The sequence below is a fragment of the Harmonia axyridis genome, chromosome X (genome assembly GCF_914767665.1).
Source record: "Harmonia axyridis chromosome X, icHarAxyr1.1, whole genome shotgun sequence".
NCBI lineage: Eukaryota > Metazoa > Arthropoda > Insecta > Coleoptera > Coccinellidae > Harmonia > Harmonia axyridis.
The window spans coordinates 279,556-302,324 of NC_059508.1; the positions used below are offsets into that span (position 1 = coordinate 279,556).

General features: G+C 34.2%; 1 protein-coding gene across 1 annotated transcript; it reads left to right on the forward strand.

Moving 5' to 3' along the window:
• The first annotated feature begins 677 nt into the window (after positions 1-677).
• Positions 678-21,074, forward strand: LOC123686247. The gene is made up of 5 exons (XM_045626265.1): positions 678-1,279; positions 13,314-13,427; positions 15,472-15,612; positions 18,091-18,241; positions 20,261-21,074. The coding sequence occupies exons 1-5, from the start codon at positions 773-775 to the stop codon at positions 20,449-20,451; spliced, it is 1,104 nt and encodes a 367-aa protein (XP_045482221.1). The 5' UTR covers positions 678-772; the 3' UTR covers positions 20,452-21,074.
• The last annotated feature ends 1,695 nt before the right edge of the window (positions 21,075-22,769 follow it).

A 22,769-nucleotide genomic window follows, 5' to 3' on the forward strand; every position in this document is an offset into this window, starting at 1 on the left:
AAACGTCACTTTCTATGAATGCATATGCAATTAATGATAACAAAAAAAGAGATTGTTTGACAATTCATACGGTGTTTTTCGAAAAAATGAAATGAAGAATTTGAAAAAGCCCACGAAAGCTCCTGACTTTACGTCAATGTTTTTCGCATTTTTCAAAATAATGCAACTTTAATAATAAACTGGCCGTTAAGGGTGTACACCACCTTTTTCACCAGATTCTTCAGTGCAGAATCATTCTGAATCTTTTTTTTTATTTGTTTATGAAAAAATCAGTGAGATTATTTAAAGCTGCCAAACGAATGTTCCTTCCGAAAATTTAAAGAATCAATTGAACGATTTCCGCACATGATCAAAATGAATCTGCTCCTAGTGAAAAAGGTTGGGGACACCCTTTTAAGGTTTGAAAACCAATCGTTATAATCGAATGCGACAACAAGAGCGATCAAGCGTGCACCGGCTCGAATTTTTTGCCGATCGGACCGTCGTTTGTTTCTGAGCCACGTGTTTTTTTTATGAGAAAAATTGAAATGACGATTTGAAGAATGAGATAAGGAAAATCAGATTGTCAGAGTGGCTCAGACAATGAAAATCGGGTAGGGAAGTAGGTTAGCCGTTTGAATCCATCGACCTCTCTTCCCAAACAAAGACCGAAGAAGCATAAAGAATACGAACCGCAAGAGGCAGCGGCAGAACAGAGAGTGCAGAGCTCCAGAGTTCGTCTAGCAGTCGCCATCAGCGGTACCGGGGTAGTTCTAAGAGTAACATTGCGAAAATGCGCGCCGTCAATTATTTCATTTTCGCCTTCTTCGCAGTGTGCGGTGCTGTGCAAGTGGACAATAACCCTTGGAAGGTTTCCAACCCCGAAACGAATCGCTGGCTGCGTAAGGGCAAGAACGTCGCTACCGAAACGACCACCCCTGACACCGTCACAACAACCCTTAACCTAACCTCGACGTACCTCCCAAAAACGAGCGCGAAATACGAGAAGAAAAATTTGAAATTTTCTACTTTGACCAAGTCCATCATGCAAGCCACGACTTCTGTTCTAACTTCCACATCCACCCCTCAAGCTTCCTCGAAAATGCACACTTTTCCTCTAACCTCTGTCACTTTTCCCGACACAACTCACTCGACGTCGGAGGCGTCGTATTCAGAATCCACCGATACGACTGAGACAACTTTGGAACCGAGGGAAAATCCAAAACCTCACGATTTTTACTCCATCAAGGAGAAATCCAGGGAGAAACTCCACGTGAAGATCGCATCTAACATCAGTCAGGTAAATATCCAATTTTCCTCATGTTATCTACGCCGCTGTCTTCTTAATTTGATCACGATTTGTGTATGAGATGATGACCTGCGATCTTTTAACCCTGGAATTTCTTGTTTATTATGTTTCAGAAGAGGGAAGAAAATTTACTGAGCCCCTGAAACTTCGTTATATTTCAGAATGTTGTATTTTTTTTTTAGTTTTAAGGATATTGCTAGGTTTTAACTTATCGTCAAGGTTCTCTATCAAGGGTGCATAAATTTATGTTATTTTAATTATATGATATTAAATGTACGTAGACCCTGAGTAATTATGCTAAATATTGTTCATAGGTTATGTGATGCATAATATTTCATTACTGAAAATACTGCATTAAGCTTCCTGTTCTGGGTTTTTAACAATTTATCTGCTTCAGAGCTTTTTGCTCTTGCCAGAATATTAATTGATATGCTTGCATTTTATCTATGTTTCGCTTTTCCTTCATACTTTTGAAATAACCGAAACATTTTTTTTTTCCTGTAATTTCTAACGAAATATTTGAGTTGAAATTAGAAGTTAGAGTAGAATCTTGTAATTGAATTGAGTTATAAACGAAGTACCTAATTGAAATTTGTTACAAACATAATTTAATTTATTGCGGTACTAATAGAGTTCATTAGGAATTGAATGCATTTGAATTCACCGCCGTTGAATACCTATCTGTAATAAACTACTCATTTTCAGATTCAAAAACGACTTTGAGTAAATCCTTTTCACCTGAAAAGTTTTATTGAACCGTATATTATGTTGAATATGGCGCTATGGAATTCCATTAAAAAAAACCATAAACTTTTATGAAGGGTTGGAATTCTGTTGCTTCCAAGGATTTAAGAGGTTTATGCTGAGAAAGTATATCAAAAAATTTATATTATTTATTGGAATTCATTTTATCCCATTCCAAATAATTGGTTTTTTAAAATTTTTTCGTGTATTGTCTCCAGTTCCCACCACAATCTTTTCTTCACGTTTTCAAGGTACTGAAAACGCGTTATGTTGTTTGTTATATTATATATATGACCATTCCAAAAAATCATGCTTGAAAGAGATTCCTTTAAAACATTTTCCGATACACCGATAGGATCAAAGTGAAATAACAATCGAAATATTTTAAAGATGTACCATTTTCTCGTGAAATGTGTTATCTATAAGATTCCTTGCAAGAAATTTTTATTCATTTTGAAAATTGAAAAACATTCTTAAGCTTGTTTTCTTATCAATCCAATAAATCTTAATTGAGATTAATTGTTGAACGGATCCTCAAATACCCTAAATCTCAATAGTATAGAGGAAAACGAGCAGGTTTTCGAAATAATCAATTTCAACTTTTTATACTGAATTAAAAATGTATGAAATAAAAGTTCGGAATGTTGATTCGACAATCTTCAGGTGAGTGAGGTCTAATTACGCAATTTGTATGGGATATAAATTGCATCTACTTCCCGCATATTGAATTTTCTCAATAAAGTGTTATTCGTAGTGAATGATTTCGTATAGTTTTGATGCAAATACAACGGGACATCGTGATTGGAACATCTGTTAAACAGGACGTTTTCACATACAAATGAACTTTCAATCAACCCACATAATAATTACCGTGGAATAAATTCTAGACTAGCGATCAAGATGAGAAAAAACGGCATATTTGAACTTGTCACTGCCTCTCGGTGAATATCTTTGTTCGTGCTTCTCAATAATCAATTAGGTATTCTAATTTTGTCTTTTGTTGGGGACAATACAAGGAAGAACGGTATCCATTCCTGTCACTGATTGTATTCCTGCTGTTTATTACACATGGCGAATTCGAAGATTTATTATAAGGAAGCGTGGATAAGCAACTATTGTCCTGCTAAATATTTATTTATCTTCCTATAGCTAGAGAAGTGATATGAATTCATCAAGCATCATTATTAAATTAGCCAAATACTTCTAATTTTTTTACTCTAGAATTATCTTGGGTTTATCTCACTGAAGGTCTAGAACAGAATATGCTAGAGAATTGAACCTTTCAGGATAGGTTCAGGAATATCAATCCAAATGAAAAAATACCCATCCGATCGTCCTGAAATTCACGAATTAGTTGCAAAATGGTGAAATAATTGTTCGTGCGAAATTATTCGTAGATTTAAAAATTTTTGGATATAAATTTCATTGTCTGTCAGTCAGATTCCACTTAAACTATGTGTGTTAATAGATTAAATCAGTTTTTCAAAAATTAAGCTATGAAACTTCCCCATGGGAAAACTAAACAAGTTTTTCAGAATCACTGAATATTTTTCGAAAACGGACTTATTCATTCGAATATTTTCTTTTTTTTTTGAAAGAATGCCAAGATGCAAAAAGAAGGAGTTTTTGTGAGGAGTCGAGTTCATTGAAAAAATATTCAAATTTCAATGAAAAGATTGGTTTCTCTCAAAATGAACAAATTTGAAAGCCAAATAATAATTTTTTATGACTAAAACAAGCCTTTTACTATCTATGTTTTTACTACCAATAAAATTGGGTATTACCAATATTACGTTGTGTATACCGCTCAGTTTTGAATCTATTTCAAATTCATCTGCAGACATGAAGGTTTCAAAAATGGTACAGAGTATTTATATGGATAGGGATAACAAAAAAAAAGGTGCCAAAAATTTTGTTAAGGAGAACAAAACATATTCAATTGTTATGCAAATGTCCAGGATTCAAGATATTATTTGAACGTGTTGAAGGAATAACATGACCATGTTTGTTCATTTATGATTTCGAGACCAGCTTATACATTCCGATGGGTCCTAAATAGTTTAGTCTCCAGCTATTTGATTCCACATGTAGGTATAATTTTCATGGTGTTAATTATGGAATCAAAAGGCAGAAGACACAACTATTTAGAATTCTTAGAAATTCATGTGCTAGTGAACAGAAATTGTTTCGAAATTATGAATGAATAAACAGAACTGCGTTATTTGAAAATATTCTATGCGTTTATATAATACCTGAAATCCTAGACATTTGAATAACGGTCAAAAATGTTTTCTCCTTTTTTACCAAATTAATTAGCCTCTCTTTTGGTTTTTCTCATCAATTTTTTTGTACCTTGATTCATATAAACATTCTGTGCCATTCTGTGTTGAAAAATAAAAACATGGAGAGTATAAAACTTGTTTTAATTTAATGGTGTTCCACCATAGATGCTCTATTACAGTAAAGCGCTGACATTTTCAAATTTGTTTTCGACACAGTATCATTAGGTTCCATTTAAAGCTAGATCCTCAAATTATTCGATAATACACAGGGTGTACCCAAAAAGCACCCTATTTTTTAAGGAATTTTCAGATTGCAAGGAATAAATGAATTAAGGTTGGTTTAAGTTTCATGTACTTAAATTATATTAGAAAAACGGAGGAAATACTAAATAAATAAAATTGGTTTCATTTCTTTCATGCAAAATGAAAATTCTTCAAAAAATAAGATGCTCCATATAAAAACATATGTTCGGTCAATTATACTTTTTTGGTACAGCCCCTGTATTACAAAACAAAATATCGCTGCAGCGCTTTACCGTAATAAAGCGTTGCATCAATAGTTGAGCACTTTATATTATTTTGTTCCCACAAGAAAATTCATCCGAAAAACTTAATAAATGACATTGAGACTGAGAGTACCACTAACTAGCTAGGGCGCAAATGCGCCAAAATCCTTTACTGATTTCTCGTCTAGACGGCAAAGTGCGTTTTCCAAGTAGGAAGCAATTTTCAATGCGGAAACAAGAAGAAAAATATCAGAACAATGCGTATTCCGTATTATTCTAGCATTCTGTTCGTTTTCGCTTGTGCAAATGGTATGGGATCTTAACGTTCATGGGAAAAAGGGACAGGCAACGATGCAACGGGATCAATTTCCACTAGTCAGAAACGTATTTAGATGTATTAAAAGCAACGGGACGCGCAGTGTCATCGAGTTCTATCTGAAAGCGGTGCCTAATCAAGTGGACAATGGGTCCAACGTTAAAGGTGGTACAGTCGGGGAATTGCAACCACAATCTGCTCTCCAAAGGCGTTCAAGCAAAAATGAAAAAGGAAGATCGAAGATTACAAGCGACCCTAACAAGATTCGCTAGACTTACTCTGTGAAATAGTTGATCAATCAGGTATAGTAACGCAGTTGAAAATTGCTTGGGCCCGTTGCTGGCTGCATCCAACACACCATGAAGAAGAATCATACAGGTTCTTCGACCACAAGGCCTTTTTTCTGTTACACCATTTGGCACCGACCGTTGCAGGATCATTTTCGAGATACGATGATATTCTCCATTGTCCACAATCTAGTTACAACATTGTTGCCATCAACCATGACGCCTAGAAATCATTTGAAAACCCTTAAAATCATTTTAAATCTTTTCAAGGCGAGTAAACAACTAATAAAGATGAGCCGAAGACGAAACAATACTACAATTATAAAAAATAAAAAGCGCACATTCAGTATTTTCTACACATTTTTCGACACAATAGGCTCCATTAGAGCAATATTTTCAAATTGTTTGGAAATACATAGGTTGTACCAAAAAAGTGTAATTGACCTAACATATGGTTTTTCTTATGAAACAACCTGTTTTCCATAGACTTTTCCAATTGCATGGAATGAATAGAGTTGCACAAGTTCGACTTGAATGTTTGGGATTGACTTGAGTTTGACTTGCAATTAAGTCAGACTCAAGTCAATCTTTCTGAAAAATAATTCAAGTCAAATCAAACTGGAAAATGGTTACAGGTTTGCAAATTTAAACTAGTTTGAAAAATAATTAATTTGGTAGATATGCCTTGAATGGGTAAAATATTTATGTTGAATATAGTACGTAGGTACAACAAATACCTACATTAATTTAAAACCAAAAGAAAATATATTATTTTGAACTTTTTTTGTAATCAACTCCAACTTGCCACCTCAAATTCTTCGTGAAAAGTAAAGTTCTTACTTACTTCAGAACTTCTTACAAATAAAGTGAATGCTGTGAGCCCCATGCTAATAAAAATTATAAGTTAAATAAAAGAAGCTGCATTTTTTTAACTTCAAGAATAAAAGAGCTGACGTCCAACTGTTTAAACTATTTGAAGAAGTTTGATTTCAAGCCAAACCTGAAGATACAGAAATCAAGTCAAGTCAACCTTTCTTTACATAAAAAGTTTGATTCTCAAGTCAAGTCAAATTTGTGAGTGAAATCAAACTTGAATGCATCTCTAGGAATGAATGAATCGAATGAAACCAAATTTATAGTAACAGCTAAAACAGTTATATGAAAATAGTAAAGCACCTTCAAAATGTAATGATGTTACGGAAAAAAAAAGCGTAATTCGCTTTCGCTTTCGGTACTTTTTCCGCAAATCATCCGTTCTTGACGCTACACTTCAATTACAGCAACTGTACTGAAGATTCCTGTGTATCATTGTGAACGATGTACATAATTTACAACTTTTTAATCAATCTGGATGTTGTTGGTCACTGACAGTGAGCCGTTTGTTTCTTATTATGTGAGAACCGTTAAAATACGGAAAATGCCGGACTTGCTCGCAGTTTCCGGCGGAAGGAACTTTGAAATTCCCAACGTATGATTTGCATGCAGCATCTGCGGTTGGTATCACTGGAAAAATAAGGTACTAATCACCTGTATGTCCTGCGAGCATTTAAGTCATTTACGAATCCATTTATAGAATTCTATTGGATCCCCATGTAGGAACTTTTAATTTTTCGTGAAGAAAATTTTTTACAAAGTCCGGGCATGGAAAATTCGAGCATAATAGTTCGAAATAAAAATTTCGAAATTCGTCTAAAAAGGGATCGCCAATTCTAACCGCGCTCACCGATTCTTCGTGGACCTCACAGTTTGAGAAAATTTGAACTAAAAATTTGGGAAAAACTAGTAAAAATTGAATTTCTATAGAGAAATCGTTATATCAAGATAACCTTTTTTTGTTTGGGATATATCGTTTGATGACGGTTTTGTAATTTTATTCATAATGAAAACAAACCTCAAATTATGTTAATAAATCTTTGAGTGAGCGCCCTCAATCAACCAATACAATTTATTGCTCTCCTAGAACTACGAAAAAAAAAAGCAAAAAAAGCGCGGCATTTTATTCTGATATTTATGATGAAACAAATTATGTAGATCATACCAGACGATAAGTCATGACAAGATGATATTTAAGTACGGCGTTTAAATATGTGATTAATTTCGTACTCCTTCAGTCTGTTACTCTCGATTGAGATATTCTTGTATTTTATAATTGGTCCAGTTATTCCACTTGCGTAGCTGAGGGAATATCCGAAACGTATGAGATAATTGTGATTTACGAGGCCTCAGGTATACGGTAATCCATTCTTATCAAAGCAACGCGTTCTCGGTAAATGAATGTCTTTATAAAAATAGCGTATATCGTGTATCAGATAATCGTATAATGACAGGCGGTGCAAACAGCACGTACGTTACATATCACGATAGATCTGGAATTTCAGCGGGTTCCCACAAACTTCCCACCGAATTGGGCTCTACAAGACGAAACAATTGTTTTTTTTTCGGGCGATCTGGTCATATTTATCCACGATCCAAGAAAATTGGAAGTAACTTTCAATAATTCCGTCTTGAATCATAATTATACTACCAAGCATCTTGAGAATCTTCAAAGTCAAATATCTCAAAAATGTTTTTTTGATAATTGAAACAGGCCTACCTGCAAAAAAGCACTTTTGAGGTATTTAACTTTCATTTGTGCCATCAATAGATTCAATCGAATTAACATGAAAAAGGAATGCATAACAATGTATGTTAATTCAATTGCATTTGTGAATGATACAAATGAAAGTCTTTCAAGTCAAATATCTCAAAAATGCTTTCTCGTAGATACGTGCTTTTCAATTAACACTGCAGTATGCTTTCGTCCCATATTCAAGGGGTTGCAATCAAGAAATCTTGGGATAAATTTCATTTCTATCCGAAATTACGAAAATATCCTATTTCCAATTGTATCTTACCTCCCAGATACTAGAACTGCTAGATTAAAGTCACGCAAACCTTAATGGATTAATACTTTCCATCAATCTAATGAAAGTAACAAGGAAATTCTTGTAATGACTTCAAGAAAAGTCTATTGGTTGATACTTCAGAGAAAGTTCCAGGTTTCAATATCCCTACAATAGGTCTATTTCCTGATCCTTATTGTGGCAAAATCGTGATAGCTGAGAACTGAATACAAACACCCAATTAAACTGCCTTCAGCGAACTAAAAACCAGTAGCCAAACCAATTCCGTTGTTGGTTTTTCGGCACCACTTTCCTCTTGACAGAATTGTAACATTCATCAACGTGTGAATTCTTTCAATTATCCAGCTTTATTAAAGCCACCATCTAACGGTGTCCGCTCCGAACAACTTGCAACCAATAAATCCTGAATCAAAGCGTATCACAAGCGAGCGAATAAAAAAAATGACAAAAACCTCGCAAATTGCTTATTATTATGTTTTCCGGTTGTTACCTACTTGAATTGGACACGTCCTGCACAAAAACGTGTAAGAAACGAATCAAATAGTTGAGAAAGTAAACCGTAAAGAATGGAGGAATGCAGCCAGCTTATTGCCGAAACAACGATGTCGGTAGTTCACACAAGACTTAGAAGAATTGTCCCACAAAACCAACTGCGAAACCACACTCAAATTGGAATTTGTCACAATAATTCAACTTTCGAGACGTGCCCCAAAAATAGCGCTACTTCAGAATGCCAATCATATTCAGATCTTTACATTTTACACTCAACCGAAATTTCTTCCTCACACCTCTTTTTTTATGGTTGCTTTCGTGAAAAGTAAACTTCCCTCGTGCGTTTATTTTCTATCTTTTCTTTAATTTCATCTCTTAGAATAATTTGAAGTTGGCAAAATAGATAGTTCTTTCTTCAGAAATTTGGATAGCTGTAATTTTTATGTGCTTCTTTCATGCAGAATGTTCATCCAATATCATTCTCAGGAGTTTTGTTGTTCTTTAAAAACTGAAATCTGCTCTTCCAATCTTATACTCTTGGGGTATATTTTTTGTTTGATGTTTGGTAAGAATACAATACCTACTCATTTTTCCGGTGTTAATGAAATAATTATGTATTTTTCATTAAATTTTGAAGATTTGCATACTCAAGTGGCTTTGTACGATTCAATTTCCTCTCCTATTTCTGCTATCAAATCTCATCGTTCTCACTGAGAATATTTATTAACATGTTTGCTTATTTTGTAAAAATTGCTCTGGAATGTGAACGTGAGTGTAATGTAAACAAGCGTACCTGGGAAGAATAATGAACTGCTCCTCGAAAAAGTATGATCCACAATATAAATAGGGATAAGAAAATATTAGAATACAATGAAACCGAGCAAGAATCTAATATATATTCATAAACCGCCAAGCAAACCACTCCATCTTGAAGAAATCTAGGAAATCCATTCTGCGCTCGCTTTACAGATCAACTGATAGGTTGACCTTAGATCCCAGAAGCCACATTTCTACTTTCAAGCAACGAACAAATTCGAAAAAATTCGTGTCTTGACTTTTCAACATTGATTTTCCGCTAGGAATGGACCGACTAGTGGAAGCTGAAACGGATCTTTTATGCGTATAATCGATAAGTTGATAATTATGCTGCGATTTAATTAAGGTCATCTATAAATTATAACTGTCTTAGCTTGTTTACATTCGGAACAAGAAGCTGACGATGCTTATTTTTAATACCGATCAAGATGTTTTGCAATGTTTTGTTGCAATGACCTCTTTCCAGGCGCTGTCAAAAATTGATTCTAAATGGCGAATGCGCCAGGCACCAAATTTTTTTCTTAGATTCGTTTCAATTGACGCACTTAGACAAGGAAGTGTTCAACGTTTTGATTGATTTTAAATTGCTTATAACCGTCTCAAATACTGCCTTCTACATACACAAGATGGAACAAAAAGAATTTCGTCTGCTGATAAGCACAGTTGAAGTAAAATCTTGGCTTAATGATGAGTTTCCGGGGTCTACACCAGGAAAATCGACCATCATTGATTGGTATGCTAAGTTTAAACGTGGTGAAATGAGCACCGAAAACGGCGAACGCAGTGGACACCCAAAAGAGGATGATTTTTGCGTCGATATGTGACAATGGATGAAACATGGCTACATCATTTCACTCCACAGTCCAATCGACAGTCAACTGAGTGGATTGCACACGATGAACCGAATCCAAAGCGAGAAAAACACAACAGTCAGCTAGCAAGGTTATGACATCAGTATTCTGGGATGCGCAAGGTATAATATTTATTGATTATTTCGAAAAGGGCCAGACCATCAACAGCGATTATTATATAGCGTTATTGGTTGGTTTGAAGGATGAAATCCTTAAAAAACGGCCACATTTGAAGAAAGAAAGGTGCTGTTTCATCAAGACTATGCACCGTTTCACAAATCAATGAAAACAATGGAAAAATTGCATGAATTGGGGTTCGAGTTGCTTCTGCATCCACCGTATTCGCCAGATCTGCCCCCCAGCGACTTTTTCCTGTTCTCAGACCTCAAAACAGTGCTCGCTGGAAAGAAATATAGCGCCAATGAAGAAGTAATGGCCGAAACTCAGGACTATTTTGAATCAAAAAACAAATAGTACTACAAACATGGTAAGAAAAGTTGGAAGATCGCTATAATCGCTGTATCGCCCTCGAAGGCAACTATGTTGAATGATAAAATCGAATTTTGCCAAAAATATATGTGGACCGGGGACTTTTCAATTGGCCTGTTATGAACTTTGTGTACGTATCGTATGAACATGGTTGTTTCACTGTTCTCAAATTCATTTTTGATTTTATTCAGGTCACAGCACATCGAGTGAAGTGACTTTATGTATCCGCTTTCAAGTCCTGTGAAAAATGTCGCATATCTATGATATGTGTAGCTCTTCAACTATTTGCAGGAATAAAAACGCTATTATCTAGATTCTGGAACGAGTGCATTCATTTAAATCTGCTGTTCACCCACTGCAACTCTGTATGTTTTGCCCCCCGAAGGTAGAAAACTGCAAATACATCTACGATAACGTGTAAGCAGTCCACAATACTAATTACCATACCATAACTGATTTCTTGATAATTATCTCACAGATCGAGGGAATAGAACCGGCCAGCGCTCTAGGCTCTAACACGCTCTTAATTTCTCATACAAGAACGCGGGATGAAAATTCAGTTGCAAATTGTTATCTCTATACGATACCATAAATTTTTATAGCAACATCACAGGGATACTTGAAAGTCATCCAATAAAAAATTTATTATCGATTGAAATGTTATTTATATTAGTACGTACACTTATGTTCAACTCACTGGCCGTTATATACTATACGCCAAGAATAATGTACCTACAGGAGATTCGTTGATTGAAATAATTTTACAATTCTGAATAATTTAATTGGCAATTGAAGGATATTTTCGACTCAGTTTGGGAGCAAATATAGTGGATACACAATGATTTTTCCGGTTACTCCCGTTATGTAGTAGAAAACTTATAATGCTATAACACAAAGTAACAACAATAAGAAAATTTTTAAAAAATCAATATTTTCTTCCTCTTTACTTGTGAGGGTCTAATAACAAGATGATATTTATATAATTTTTTTTTCATTTCCTTATCATTATTAGAATCAATTACGTGATGAGTTCAATCAATAAATTCTACTGTTAGTAGATGATATATCCTCTTATTTACATACTGGGTGATTCACCGAGATGGCCTATTAGACGTTTATGGAAAACTAATCATAATCTTGAGCTGAAAATTTGCATATTGGAGTTTGAGACCATGATCTTTCTTCCTAAAATATTTTCAGATCTCTTCAACTTCCGGTTATACCGGAAACATACTAGTACTTCCTTATTTCAAATGTGAGTCCTCATCGCCACCATTTTTTTCATAAGAATCTCATTATCTCATGAAACGTTGAGTATGGAATATTGCCGAAATTGTTGTGAAAAAAAGCTATCAAAGGATGCAATAATATACTGGGTGTGCCATTTGAAATAAGGAAGTAGTAGTCTATTTCCGGTATGACCTGAAGTTTTAGAGATCTGAAAATATTTTAGGGAGAACGATCATTGTCTCAAACCCGAATATGCAAATTTTCAGCTCAAAACTATGATTATTTTTTCATTAAATTCTAATAGGCCATCTCGGTGAATCACCCTGTATACGCACCGGCAAAATTAGGGAAACGGACAAAATCTCAACGATTTTGGCCGTCCTCAATCACCCACTTTATTTAATGTTACATACAGGGGTGAACAAAAATGATGAAGAGTAAGCTTTTATTTAGAATACTCTGTGAAGTAAATCGTTGACATAGGGGAATGTTTACGAACACCCAGTTTTTGCCTCATCTTTTATGAACCTTTTTTTTTTGAATAATTGAGATATCTCAATTTTGAGAGAAATTACACCATTTTATTATTATAGTCTCAGTACAGCGCAAATAATTTCTTTATTGTAAAATTCATTATTGAAGAATGACAATTATCAACTTGATTTTTCCGGTGTGTATATAATTATAATTTTGAGATGGAAAACCTTGTTTTTGAAAAAACTTTATTTATAAGAAATTACGGAAGGTAAGCTATATAATTAAGAACTCTATCTAGTTAAGAACTGGTTAAAAAACAATGCATCTGAGTATTTATAATATTTCTTATCTCTAATGCAAAAAGTGGTGTGATCCTAAGCATCGAACAAAAATAGCAAAAATTCAATGTAAGAACAAAGGAATGAAACTAGGTATTATAACTACAATGGATATTTATTCCGCTCACACTATCTCGTGTGTAAAATTGATGAATTGACAATTCGTTTATCATGAAATATAAAATAACAAATGAAGATTCGAAAATACGTCGTAGGATCAGAATGGGGCCATATTATGTAATGATATGTAAAATAATTTTACTGATTGTAACTCATCACGAATTTTTTTTTCAGAACCTGCTTCCCTTGCCAGCAGGAGCTAGTGCAGCCTTAGTGAAACCAACCAAATACCACTACTATCCTCATAACCAACACATCTATCTACTGCCTGAATGTGCGATACAACAGGTAAGCAAACTTATCCTTGTCAAGCATTGATAAATGAAGAGTATGAAGACGCTGTTCCATTTTCTTCGAATTCTACACGGCCGTAACATCCTCCTCTAATGATACGTTATGCGCAGGCCTGACAGGAAGTCTATCTAAGCGGTTGTGAAGGCGTTAAGCGTGCGCTTTTTACAAGATCCTATTGAGTGATAAGTAATGAAGCGCTTCAAAAATGAAGAATAGAGATGTGCTCTTTCCGTTCGACTTGAGACGAAGTTCAATTAAATTTTTCCAACGAGACATAGTTAGTGGTTTCCGTGCAATAAAAATAAATTCGACGTATTCTTCACCGGCAAGGAAATGAGTTCTAGTGCATTCATGGCAGGATAGATAGTGTTCGATCATTAATGCCAAGAGATCCAGTGATTATTGGTCATAACTGGGCTGCAGAATAGTTTCCTACATTCAACTTAATTGAACATAAGCTGACGTTGCGAAACCATAAACATATGCACCAGTAAAATCAATTTTAACGATGGATGCTTCATTCGAAACGATGCGTCATTTGAATATTTATTTACTAGGAGAAAAATCGGTGACCTGAACTGCCAACAGTGAACAGTGTTTCTATCAACCCTGGTATCGATTAAATTAAATATTCTACGTGTTGAAACATAGATATCTGCGATACCTTCAGTTCTTTTTCTATCGAATATCGTGACTTATTGTACGTCTGAAACCCTGGTTCGACTTGAAACAGTACACACGACTGTTTTCTTCGTGAAAGCCCAACCAACAAATAACTATTCTTGTCCCCTAGAACTAACCAAAACGTGATCTGTCTATTTGTCTTTTCTTCGGCATAAGCAGCCTCTACATGTTCATCTTTCTTCAGATGGTATCTTATTACGAAACGGAGAATGCTGCTATCTTCCAGAGTTGCCACAGCGTTTTAACCAAAATAGGAACCGCAAAGCAATATTTTCTGACCGGGATCTCCTGCAGACAAAGAGGTTATTTCCCAGCATGTCATTTTACCTTATACAATGTGATGTATAATTAAATTATTAGTCTCGAATTATCCTAAAATCCGAGAATCGCGAATCCTTCCAATTTAGTCATCACGAGTACCGGATGCGAATCCAATTGAAAATATTCGGGTGACAAAAATGAATGTCACGAATAATAATCGAAGATCATTAAACTGGAGAGAATGGTGCGAAATTGATGAAAAGTAGGCCTTGTACATTTCTAGCAGTTATTGATAACGGAGGTGCATGAATACCTTATTAAAGGTAAAAACACTCGAGTACAAATAATCCACCATCTTTTCATGTTGATTTTTCAACCTCAAATTCCTTTTTAGCCTTCGTCTTCTTTAATTTGAGCATCGTGGCTATAAAAAGAGTCGTTTTTATTCGCTCATTTCAGAACTGATTAGATTTGAAAAGGCGTAGCACGGTTTAATCCAGTGGAAAAATGGTTATTACCCAAGCGTTTAATGATTTGGAACTGTATTCAGATGGCATACCATCAACTATTGCAAATGATCCTAGGTCTATTCTATCATCGCCAAGACTTAAAATTAATTTCATCATATTCCTCTTTAATGGAGTCTAATAATGTATGGAGTTTCTGAAGCAACATGCTTCTAAGATAATAGCGTCATATATCTTTGACTAGATACGACTACTTATATGTATTTACTAGGATGCTTTCCCGTATGTTGTTCGCCAATTTTTATTTTTATTTTTTAATTGAACTTACAAGAAATAGGTTTTCCAATAGGAACAAGCCAAACTGTTATCGTATGGAAGTTTCATACTTAGATAAACTGATATTAGCTCAGGTTTTTCTAACAGAATACTTATCTTCGATCTTATAATTACGCCTTGTTAAATTTCATCAATCTGAACGATCTTTTCAAATTATTACATGCCTCAATAATAGTTATTTGTAACATTCCTACCAAAAAAAACTGTATCGAAAGATATTATCACGATTCATGAATTCTAGATTTCTTTATGATTCACTATTGAAATATTGTGTTTTTCTTTCAATTCAGGTTTGCAACGCAGTGTATATTCGATTGAACTGGACTCAACCTTTGTGTGCCTGTCCCTCAAGGTACAGAGATCCTTGCTCAGCATCTTTAAATGCTGATGATCTTCATACAACTGAGCTTATGGTAGAAAGGAAGTCAAAGGTAAGATATTATAGCGAGGACTTACTAGCGTATATGTACTCTTGCTGAGGTAAAAATGTTGTTATATTATCGAAGATACAAACAATCAATATTTCAATGAAAATAAAGCATGATTTTCTCCTGGTGGAATCGGAGTTTATAATCATCACGTTGATCTGATAACCGCATCTGCATGAAGTGCCATCTAGGTAAAATGAAAGTTGAAATCATTGAAGCCAACCTAGAATTCACTTAAAAATCTGGAAGTAATTGCATTTACAGTTAAGTAATTATTCGTTAATATTTGAATATATGATTTCCCGTATTTTTTTTTGCGTGCATCATTTCATCACAAACATGTTTCCTTTTTCGTTTTTATCAAGATTCCATAAATGATAAATTTGAGTGGGTAGGTTGGAAGCGTAAATATGATATGCACTTATGGAAATGGGGTACCATATGCACTCTTGAGAATGTTAGATAAATCAACGTTTTCTGCATTTTGAGATGATGGATACTCAACATAACAGCATCTTTGATGACTTAGTTAGCTCAGGAGAATTTTCAACACAAATATTTACCGCATCATGTAATTATATACCGCAGGCAAATACCTGACTTCAACACAAATGCCTTATTATTTATCTTTGCGTATAATTTAGGCACGACATTCTGCACTTTTGGCTCCTCTATGACCTCTACTGCAAACCACTTGATTTTTAGTTCTAAGAATAGTTATCGGTCATCTAGAATTACCTTACTAGGCTTGGTTTATTGGGACATTGAACGAAAGGTAACATAAGAATCTACAGGTCACATCAGTTCCATATGAACCTTTATATTATTGTTCTCGTTTCACACATAGCTTTGGTCCTTGCAGAATCATCACTTAAAATATCTCAGTGGAAAAAAATCAATGAAATAAATAAAAAAAAAATTTCGTTTATAATCAGAAATCTTTGTTTTTTCTTATCTTTTTTTTTGCGAGGTTTTGACTTCAAGCATTTCAAAATATGAAGTAGAAATTGCAGAAGGGATTCAAGAGATTATATCAGCATCTTGGATTCCTCGTAAATATTGAGAACCTAATCAATAAAACAATAGGGATTCGGGAAAATGATCTTGATTGTATGTAGGAAAGAATTTTCTCCAGGGTAATTTATGTTCACGCTGAAAGTGAATATCTAACAAATAAGCTTTATTGTTTTTAGATTCTTATTTGAATGCAAATCTCCGACGTGTGATGAAATTAATATTGCTTCTCACCATTAACAAGTTTCTTTGTAGTAATCTTGTTCTCGTGGTAATAAATAATGTGAATCGAGGGAATTTTCAAGTAACAGAACAATTTTAACATCTCGAGATTTATCGGGATCTAAATCTGGATGAATTTATGGACTAATTAGGTTGAGAATGTGCGTTGAAGTCTTTAGTGAGTGGCTTTGAATGGATTTGCGATTTACCAAAATTTATCATTGCTGAATATAGTTGAAGCTTTCTAATTTGCATAGTTGGCGGCAAGTAATTGGAAATTACTAATGGCTGATGTAGTTCTTTAACAACAAGGTATACTATCCAATAAGTAAGAGGTATAAACACGCACCTGTATATCATTTTTAACCTTGAAATCCAACAATATAACTAACTCCCGCTGAGAGAATCTCTAATTGTAATCTTGTACATGCAATGGTCTTATATCTCCAACAAAATGTATACAATAGATTTTGCCATGGTTGGGTTGTTAAGTTAGGATGCGTATAATTGTATTAATTATTGATAATTGTTTAATCTTCCTGATTTGTAATGCTTAATTTGGAAGAACCAAACGGAAATGCATATGTAAATGCCCCTTGAATACCTGGCAATTAATAACGTGTAAGGAAGCAAAAAAAGCGGTTTTGAGACAGAGCTTAATTACATGCAACCAAGGATGAAAACGTACCTAACAGAGATGCAATACATGAATCCGAAGAGAGTTAAACGCATTCGAGGAATACATTACACTGCTCTCTAATAAAATTTCTTCATCCCAATCGAGAATGCAAGTCCTAGCATGAACAAAATTATAAGCGATTGATTGCTCCCATTCAAAAATAGGAAAAACTATGCGTGAAATGAAAGTATTAACAGCATCCGTGTAACGGGCAGTTCTAGATTATTTTTGCAAAAAAAAAAAAAACAGTTCCACCATATTATAATTACATTTCACTCTTGAATATGTGAGAATGCAGACATGTTGTTTTATATCCTTGAATACAATGCAGACCATCTTCCGGTTCACTCAAGTTTTTTCGTGGATCGAGCTAAATGACATTGTCTTTTGTTGTTCCGGTAATATAGTTAAAGAGATATTTGCTGATGAAAAGTTTCAACCTGAAATAAAGGCTGTTCCTGAATTGAAAGTACCAACGAAAATGATCATTTTAAGAGAAAAAAGGCCTATAGACATGCCTGCAAATATTATTTCATCTTGTAATGAGAAGAATTTTTTCCTTCCAGGCACTTACTTTAGTGAAAACATGTGAGCCAATATCAGACATGAGAATTTGCAGAGCACCTAGGGATTGGTCTCTCTTGGCCCTCCAGAATATAAGAACCGGAAAATCGCATTATTTAGTTATCTGTAGATGTCCAGAATCTAGAATATTAGGTGAGTATTACCGAAGAATTTCTAGTTGAAGTGTAATTAAACCTTTTACACCAGCTAGATTGTGTCATTTGAAAATTGCTCCTTTATTAGGTTGTTTACTGTACAAGAAACGGTTCAAGAATATCTTGGAGTTATTCGCATTACCGCATTGCTATTCAATTCTAACATATGCCACAACATAATTATATTACAGGGAATATTGCAGAAACGATACTGTAATCAGTTATATGCCAATTCCTCAGATTCATAAGCAAACATCGTGAGAATTTTCAGTTGCTCATAGTTGGAGCGACATTGGCTAATTATTTTTTCATTTCGAAAATGGTTTTGACTCAAAATGTCTCATTTCACTTTATTTATTTTCAGCTAAACAGACCATTTTAAGAAATGAAACACGTAGATATTTTATTTTAATTTACCGTATTTTAAAATAATAATCTAATATACAGGGTGAATTACTTTCGAGTGATGACGTCACAGTCTTTTTTTTTTAATGGAACACCCCCATTTTGTCTCAATTTTCCGATTACTCTAGCTGAGCTGATTCCAAAAATGTATCACATGTTGATTCCAATTGGTACAGGGTGGACAAAATACAATAGTTTTGTGTGTGCTCATAAAGTAACGCGTAACATTCTTTTCTCTAATTCTGTGGTTATTCCGTTCATTCTTCCACATCTTGTAGAACAAAATCGTGCGAGAATATATCAGAAACGCACAGTTTTCATAGTTATATTTTATCATTCTATGTTGACACTCCGAACTTTGCGCTACGGCTTTATCTGTCAATTCATCAAATTGCCTTAAAGAAATCAGTTCTGCCAACCAACATTTTTCAATGCAAAAATCACTAACTTATATTTATGGAAATATTTCATTAATTTCAATGAAAATGCAATGAATTAGAGAAAATAATGTATAATACTCGTACAGAAGGCTCATTCTACCATTCGTTCATTCCAAAACTCGCCACTTCGTGGCTCGTTTTTGAATTTTGAACTCGCGGAAGAATATCAATGCCTTCTGCACTTGTATTATAAATAACTATATTAGTAAAATTAACAATATTATCAAAAATAATTATTGTCTAGCGGCAATTGGTTTGAATGTAACACCCTGTAGTTTGTTACATTTTTAGATTAATAAAAATGTATAAAAATAAGAAATAATTTCTTTCATATTCTGTCTGCTTGACAATCAAAAGTACCAAACATGTTTGGAAACAGCTCATTTTTATTGATCTAAAAATGTAACAAACTACAGGGTGTTACATTCAAACCAATTGCCGCTAGACAATAAGTATTTTTGATAATATTATTAATTTAACTAATAAAGAATGTTACGCGTTACTTTATGAGCACAAACAAAACTTGTATTTTTGTCCACCCTGTACCAATTGGAATCAACATGTGATACATTTTTGGAATCAGCTCAGCTAGAGTAATCGGGAAATTAAGACGAAATGGGGAGTTTCATTTAAAAAAAATTACGGTGACGTCATTACTCGAAAGTAATTCACCCTGTATATTAGATTGTTATTTTAAAATACGGTAAATTAAAATCAAAAATCGACGTGTTTCAGGATTATTTCTTAAAACGGTTTGTTTAGCTTAAAAAGAATTTGTTCCATACTTTACGGACACAGGATATTTATATGTATTGCTCGCAATAATATTTTGAGAATGAAATCAGGCCACAAAGTTTTGACTTTAGAATCGTGTTCAGACAAAATTAGGTTTAAGAGTAACGGCTCTTTGAAGGTTCATGTGAAATTTCGTCATTTTAATTAGTTGATTTCAAAATAATTCCTTGAAAACGAAAAATACATAGTATATTAAGGGTTTGAATCTTTCTTTGAACGTTTCAACGGCGAGCAGCCTGTATAAAATTAGATACGATGAGCCTACGTCGGGCGCTCTTTCAATATTCATCGAAGCATGAAAATTAACAAGGAATTACCATGAACGTCGGTCGTGACAATTAAAAACAGTATCAAGTATGCATTAATTTTCATTGCAGAAGGACCAATGTCCCATGATCAGCCCACCTACGCCAGCGTGCCAGGTATTCGAGTCTACGGCATGATCTGCACAGATGACAACAGATCGAGACGACAATTTCCTTACAGGACAACGAGATCCCTCAAGGATGCACCTCCCTTCCCCTTCGAAAAGGCCTACGAATTCGCTTTGAACGCCAACTGGGATTGATTCTATCGCTATCTCAATGTTAACGTTTTTTTCTTAATTTTTGTGAAAATTGAGGACATTTCCAAGTTGAATCGAATTTTGGGTTCCGCGCCAACGAAATCAGAGGATCAAGTCACCAGTCTCTCTGTTGTAAAATAATAATACGAGATATTTCGACTTATCAATATGATTCGAATATTCATGGTGCGGAACCTTACTTGCGCGACTATTTCCAATTTTATGTGATTTGTTATTTATTGAATGCATGGGTCTGGGTATAAGGGCATATGGGGCTTTTTTCAATATACTAATGACCAGATTTTAAAGGGAATATCGTCTTCGAAGCAAGAGGAATATTATCTATATTGATTATGATTGGTTGATCATATTCCTTCAGGTGGTGAATTCTGGTTTAAATAACGAAATATCATTATCTGCATGTTTTCGTGTGAACTGAACGAAATGTTGGAAATCTCCTCAATTTTTCTGCAGATGAATTATTACACGATAGCTGTATTAATTCGTCATTCTTATATACCTGTGTAACATTTTAGGTTATTCATAACATAACTACCAAAACTATTTATTCTTATTTATTTTTCAACTGCCAATAATTTCGATTAAATGAAAATTTAAATATAAAAGCGTTTTATTTGTTGGATAAAGAATTAAAAAGAGACCTAACGACAATAACCTCCCTATAATCAAGAGAGAAAAGAAAATAATAAAACTGTCGGAGTAAGTATGGATGGTAAGTCATCAATAAAGAGCAGGCTTTTATTTTTCCCACATCAATTTTTGTCGAAGGAAGGATCTGTACAATGGAGTAAAATGTTGCCTGGAATTGTTCTTATTAAATTACATACCGTAAAATTGATGATGATGATAGCTGGACTGTAACGATTAGGGTTAATCCGTATTACCTCCAATTGCTTTCATTTTAATAAACTGAGACGAGGCGATAAAATATAATAAACTACGAGGGATATCTCTGAACTTCTACGATATTACGGTCTCATCATCCTACGGTAAAAATGCAAGTCATACTTCTACGAATATTTTCAGTGGTAAAGATCGGCTCGATCTAGATAGAATATCTTATTTACAAAACAAAAATATTAACTTACTTGTTGATATCTTCACCTTACAGATTACCTACAATTCAAATTTGACAAAAAAAATGTTTTATTAAATTTTGAAAACGTATATCTTGAACTATTCATATTTTTTATCAAGTGATGAGAAGAGAACTTGATTGATCGAACTCAATTTGAAGTAATTGAGTGTGACATTTGCATTTGTGAATTTTGTCATTCCTTACATTAAAATATGGCAATTATTTGAGAGTCTTATTCTCTACAGGTCAATGAAAGGTTATAATATTTGAAACAACATTGACTTTTAAACACAAACGGATTGCTATAGTGAGGACTTTTATGATGTTCAATAAACATAACTGAATGATTCGAAAAATCTGTCAAATAAACTAGTATTAGGCCAATTGAAAAGTCCTCGGTCTGATGCACAAATGGCGGTGCTACTATTAAATCCATATGATTTTTAGTAAGTACCAATCTTCAAACGATAAGTGTCAAAATTTGACAGCAGTTCGACCATTAGTTTGTGAGATATTGCGTTGTGAGTGTAGCTACTTATGTTATTTGAAAAAAGATGGAAAAAAAAGAATTTCGTATGCTGATAAAATATTGATTTTTGAAGGGAAAAAAATACAGTTGAAGCAAAATCTTGGCTTGATAAAAAGTTTCCGAGGTCTGCACCAGGAGAATCAACTATCATTGATTCGTATGCTAAGTTTAAACGTGGTCAATTGAGCACCGAATACGACGAAAATATCAAAAAAATTCACAAAATAATTATGAAAGACCGAGATAGAAGTTTATCGAGATAGCAGACATTGTGAAGATATCATTTGAACGTGTATATCATAATTGCATGAATTGGCTTCGAATTGCTTCTGCTTCCACCGTATTCGCCAGATCTGGCCCCCAGCGACTTTTTCCTGTTCACAGACCTCAAAAGAATGCTCGCTGGCAGAAAGAAGTAATCGCCGAAACTGAGGCCTATTTTGAAGCGAAAGACAAATCGTTCTACAAAAATGGTATCGAAAAGTTGGAAGATCGCTGTATCGCCCTCGAAGGCAACTATATTGAATAATAAAATGGAATTTTGCCAAAAAAATGTGTAGACCGGTGACTTCTCAATCGGCCTGTTAAGTTGTTATTCGAAGGCAACATCTTTTTGTTCAATAAGTAGAGAGAATAGCTGTGTGTTAACATTATCATTCCTCAGTTCCCAAAATTCCCCATCAATTTTCTAGC

Excerpts from the sequence above, each read along its gene's own strand:
- LOC123686247 (XM_045626265.1), top strand. The coding sequence starts at position 773 with ATGCGCGCCGTCAATTATTTCATTTTCGCCTTCTTCGCAGTGTGCGGT. Across the intron at positions 13,428-15,471 it reads CTGAATGTGCGATACAACAG|GTTTGCAACGCAGTGTATAT; the intron begins GTAAGCAAACTT and ends CTTTCAATTCAG. Across the intron at positions 15,613-18,090 it reads TGGTAGAAAGGAAGTCAAAG|GCACTTACTTTAGTGAAAAC; the intron begins GTAAGATATTAT and ends TTTTCCTTCCAG.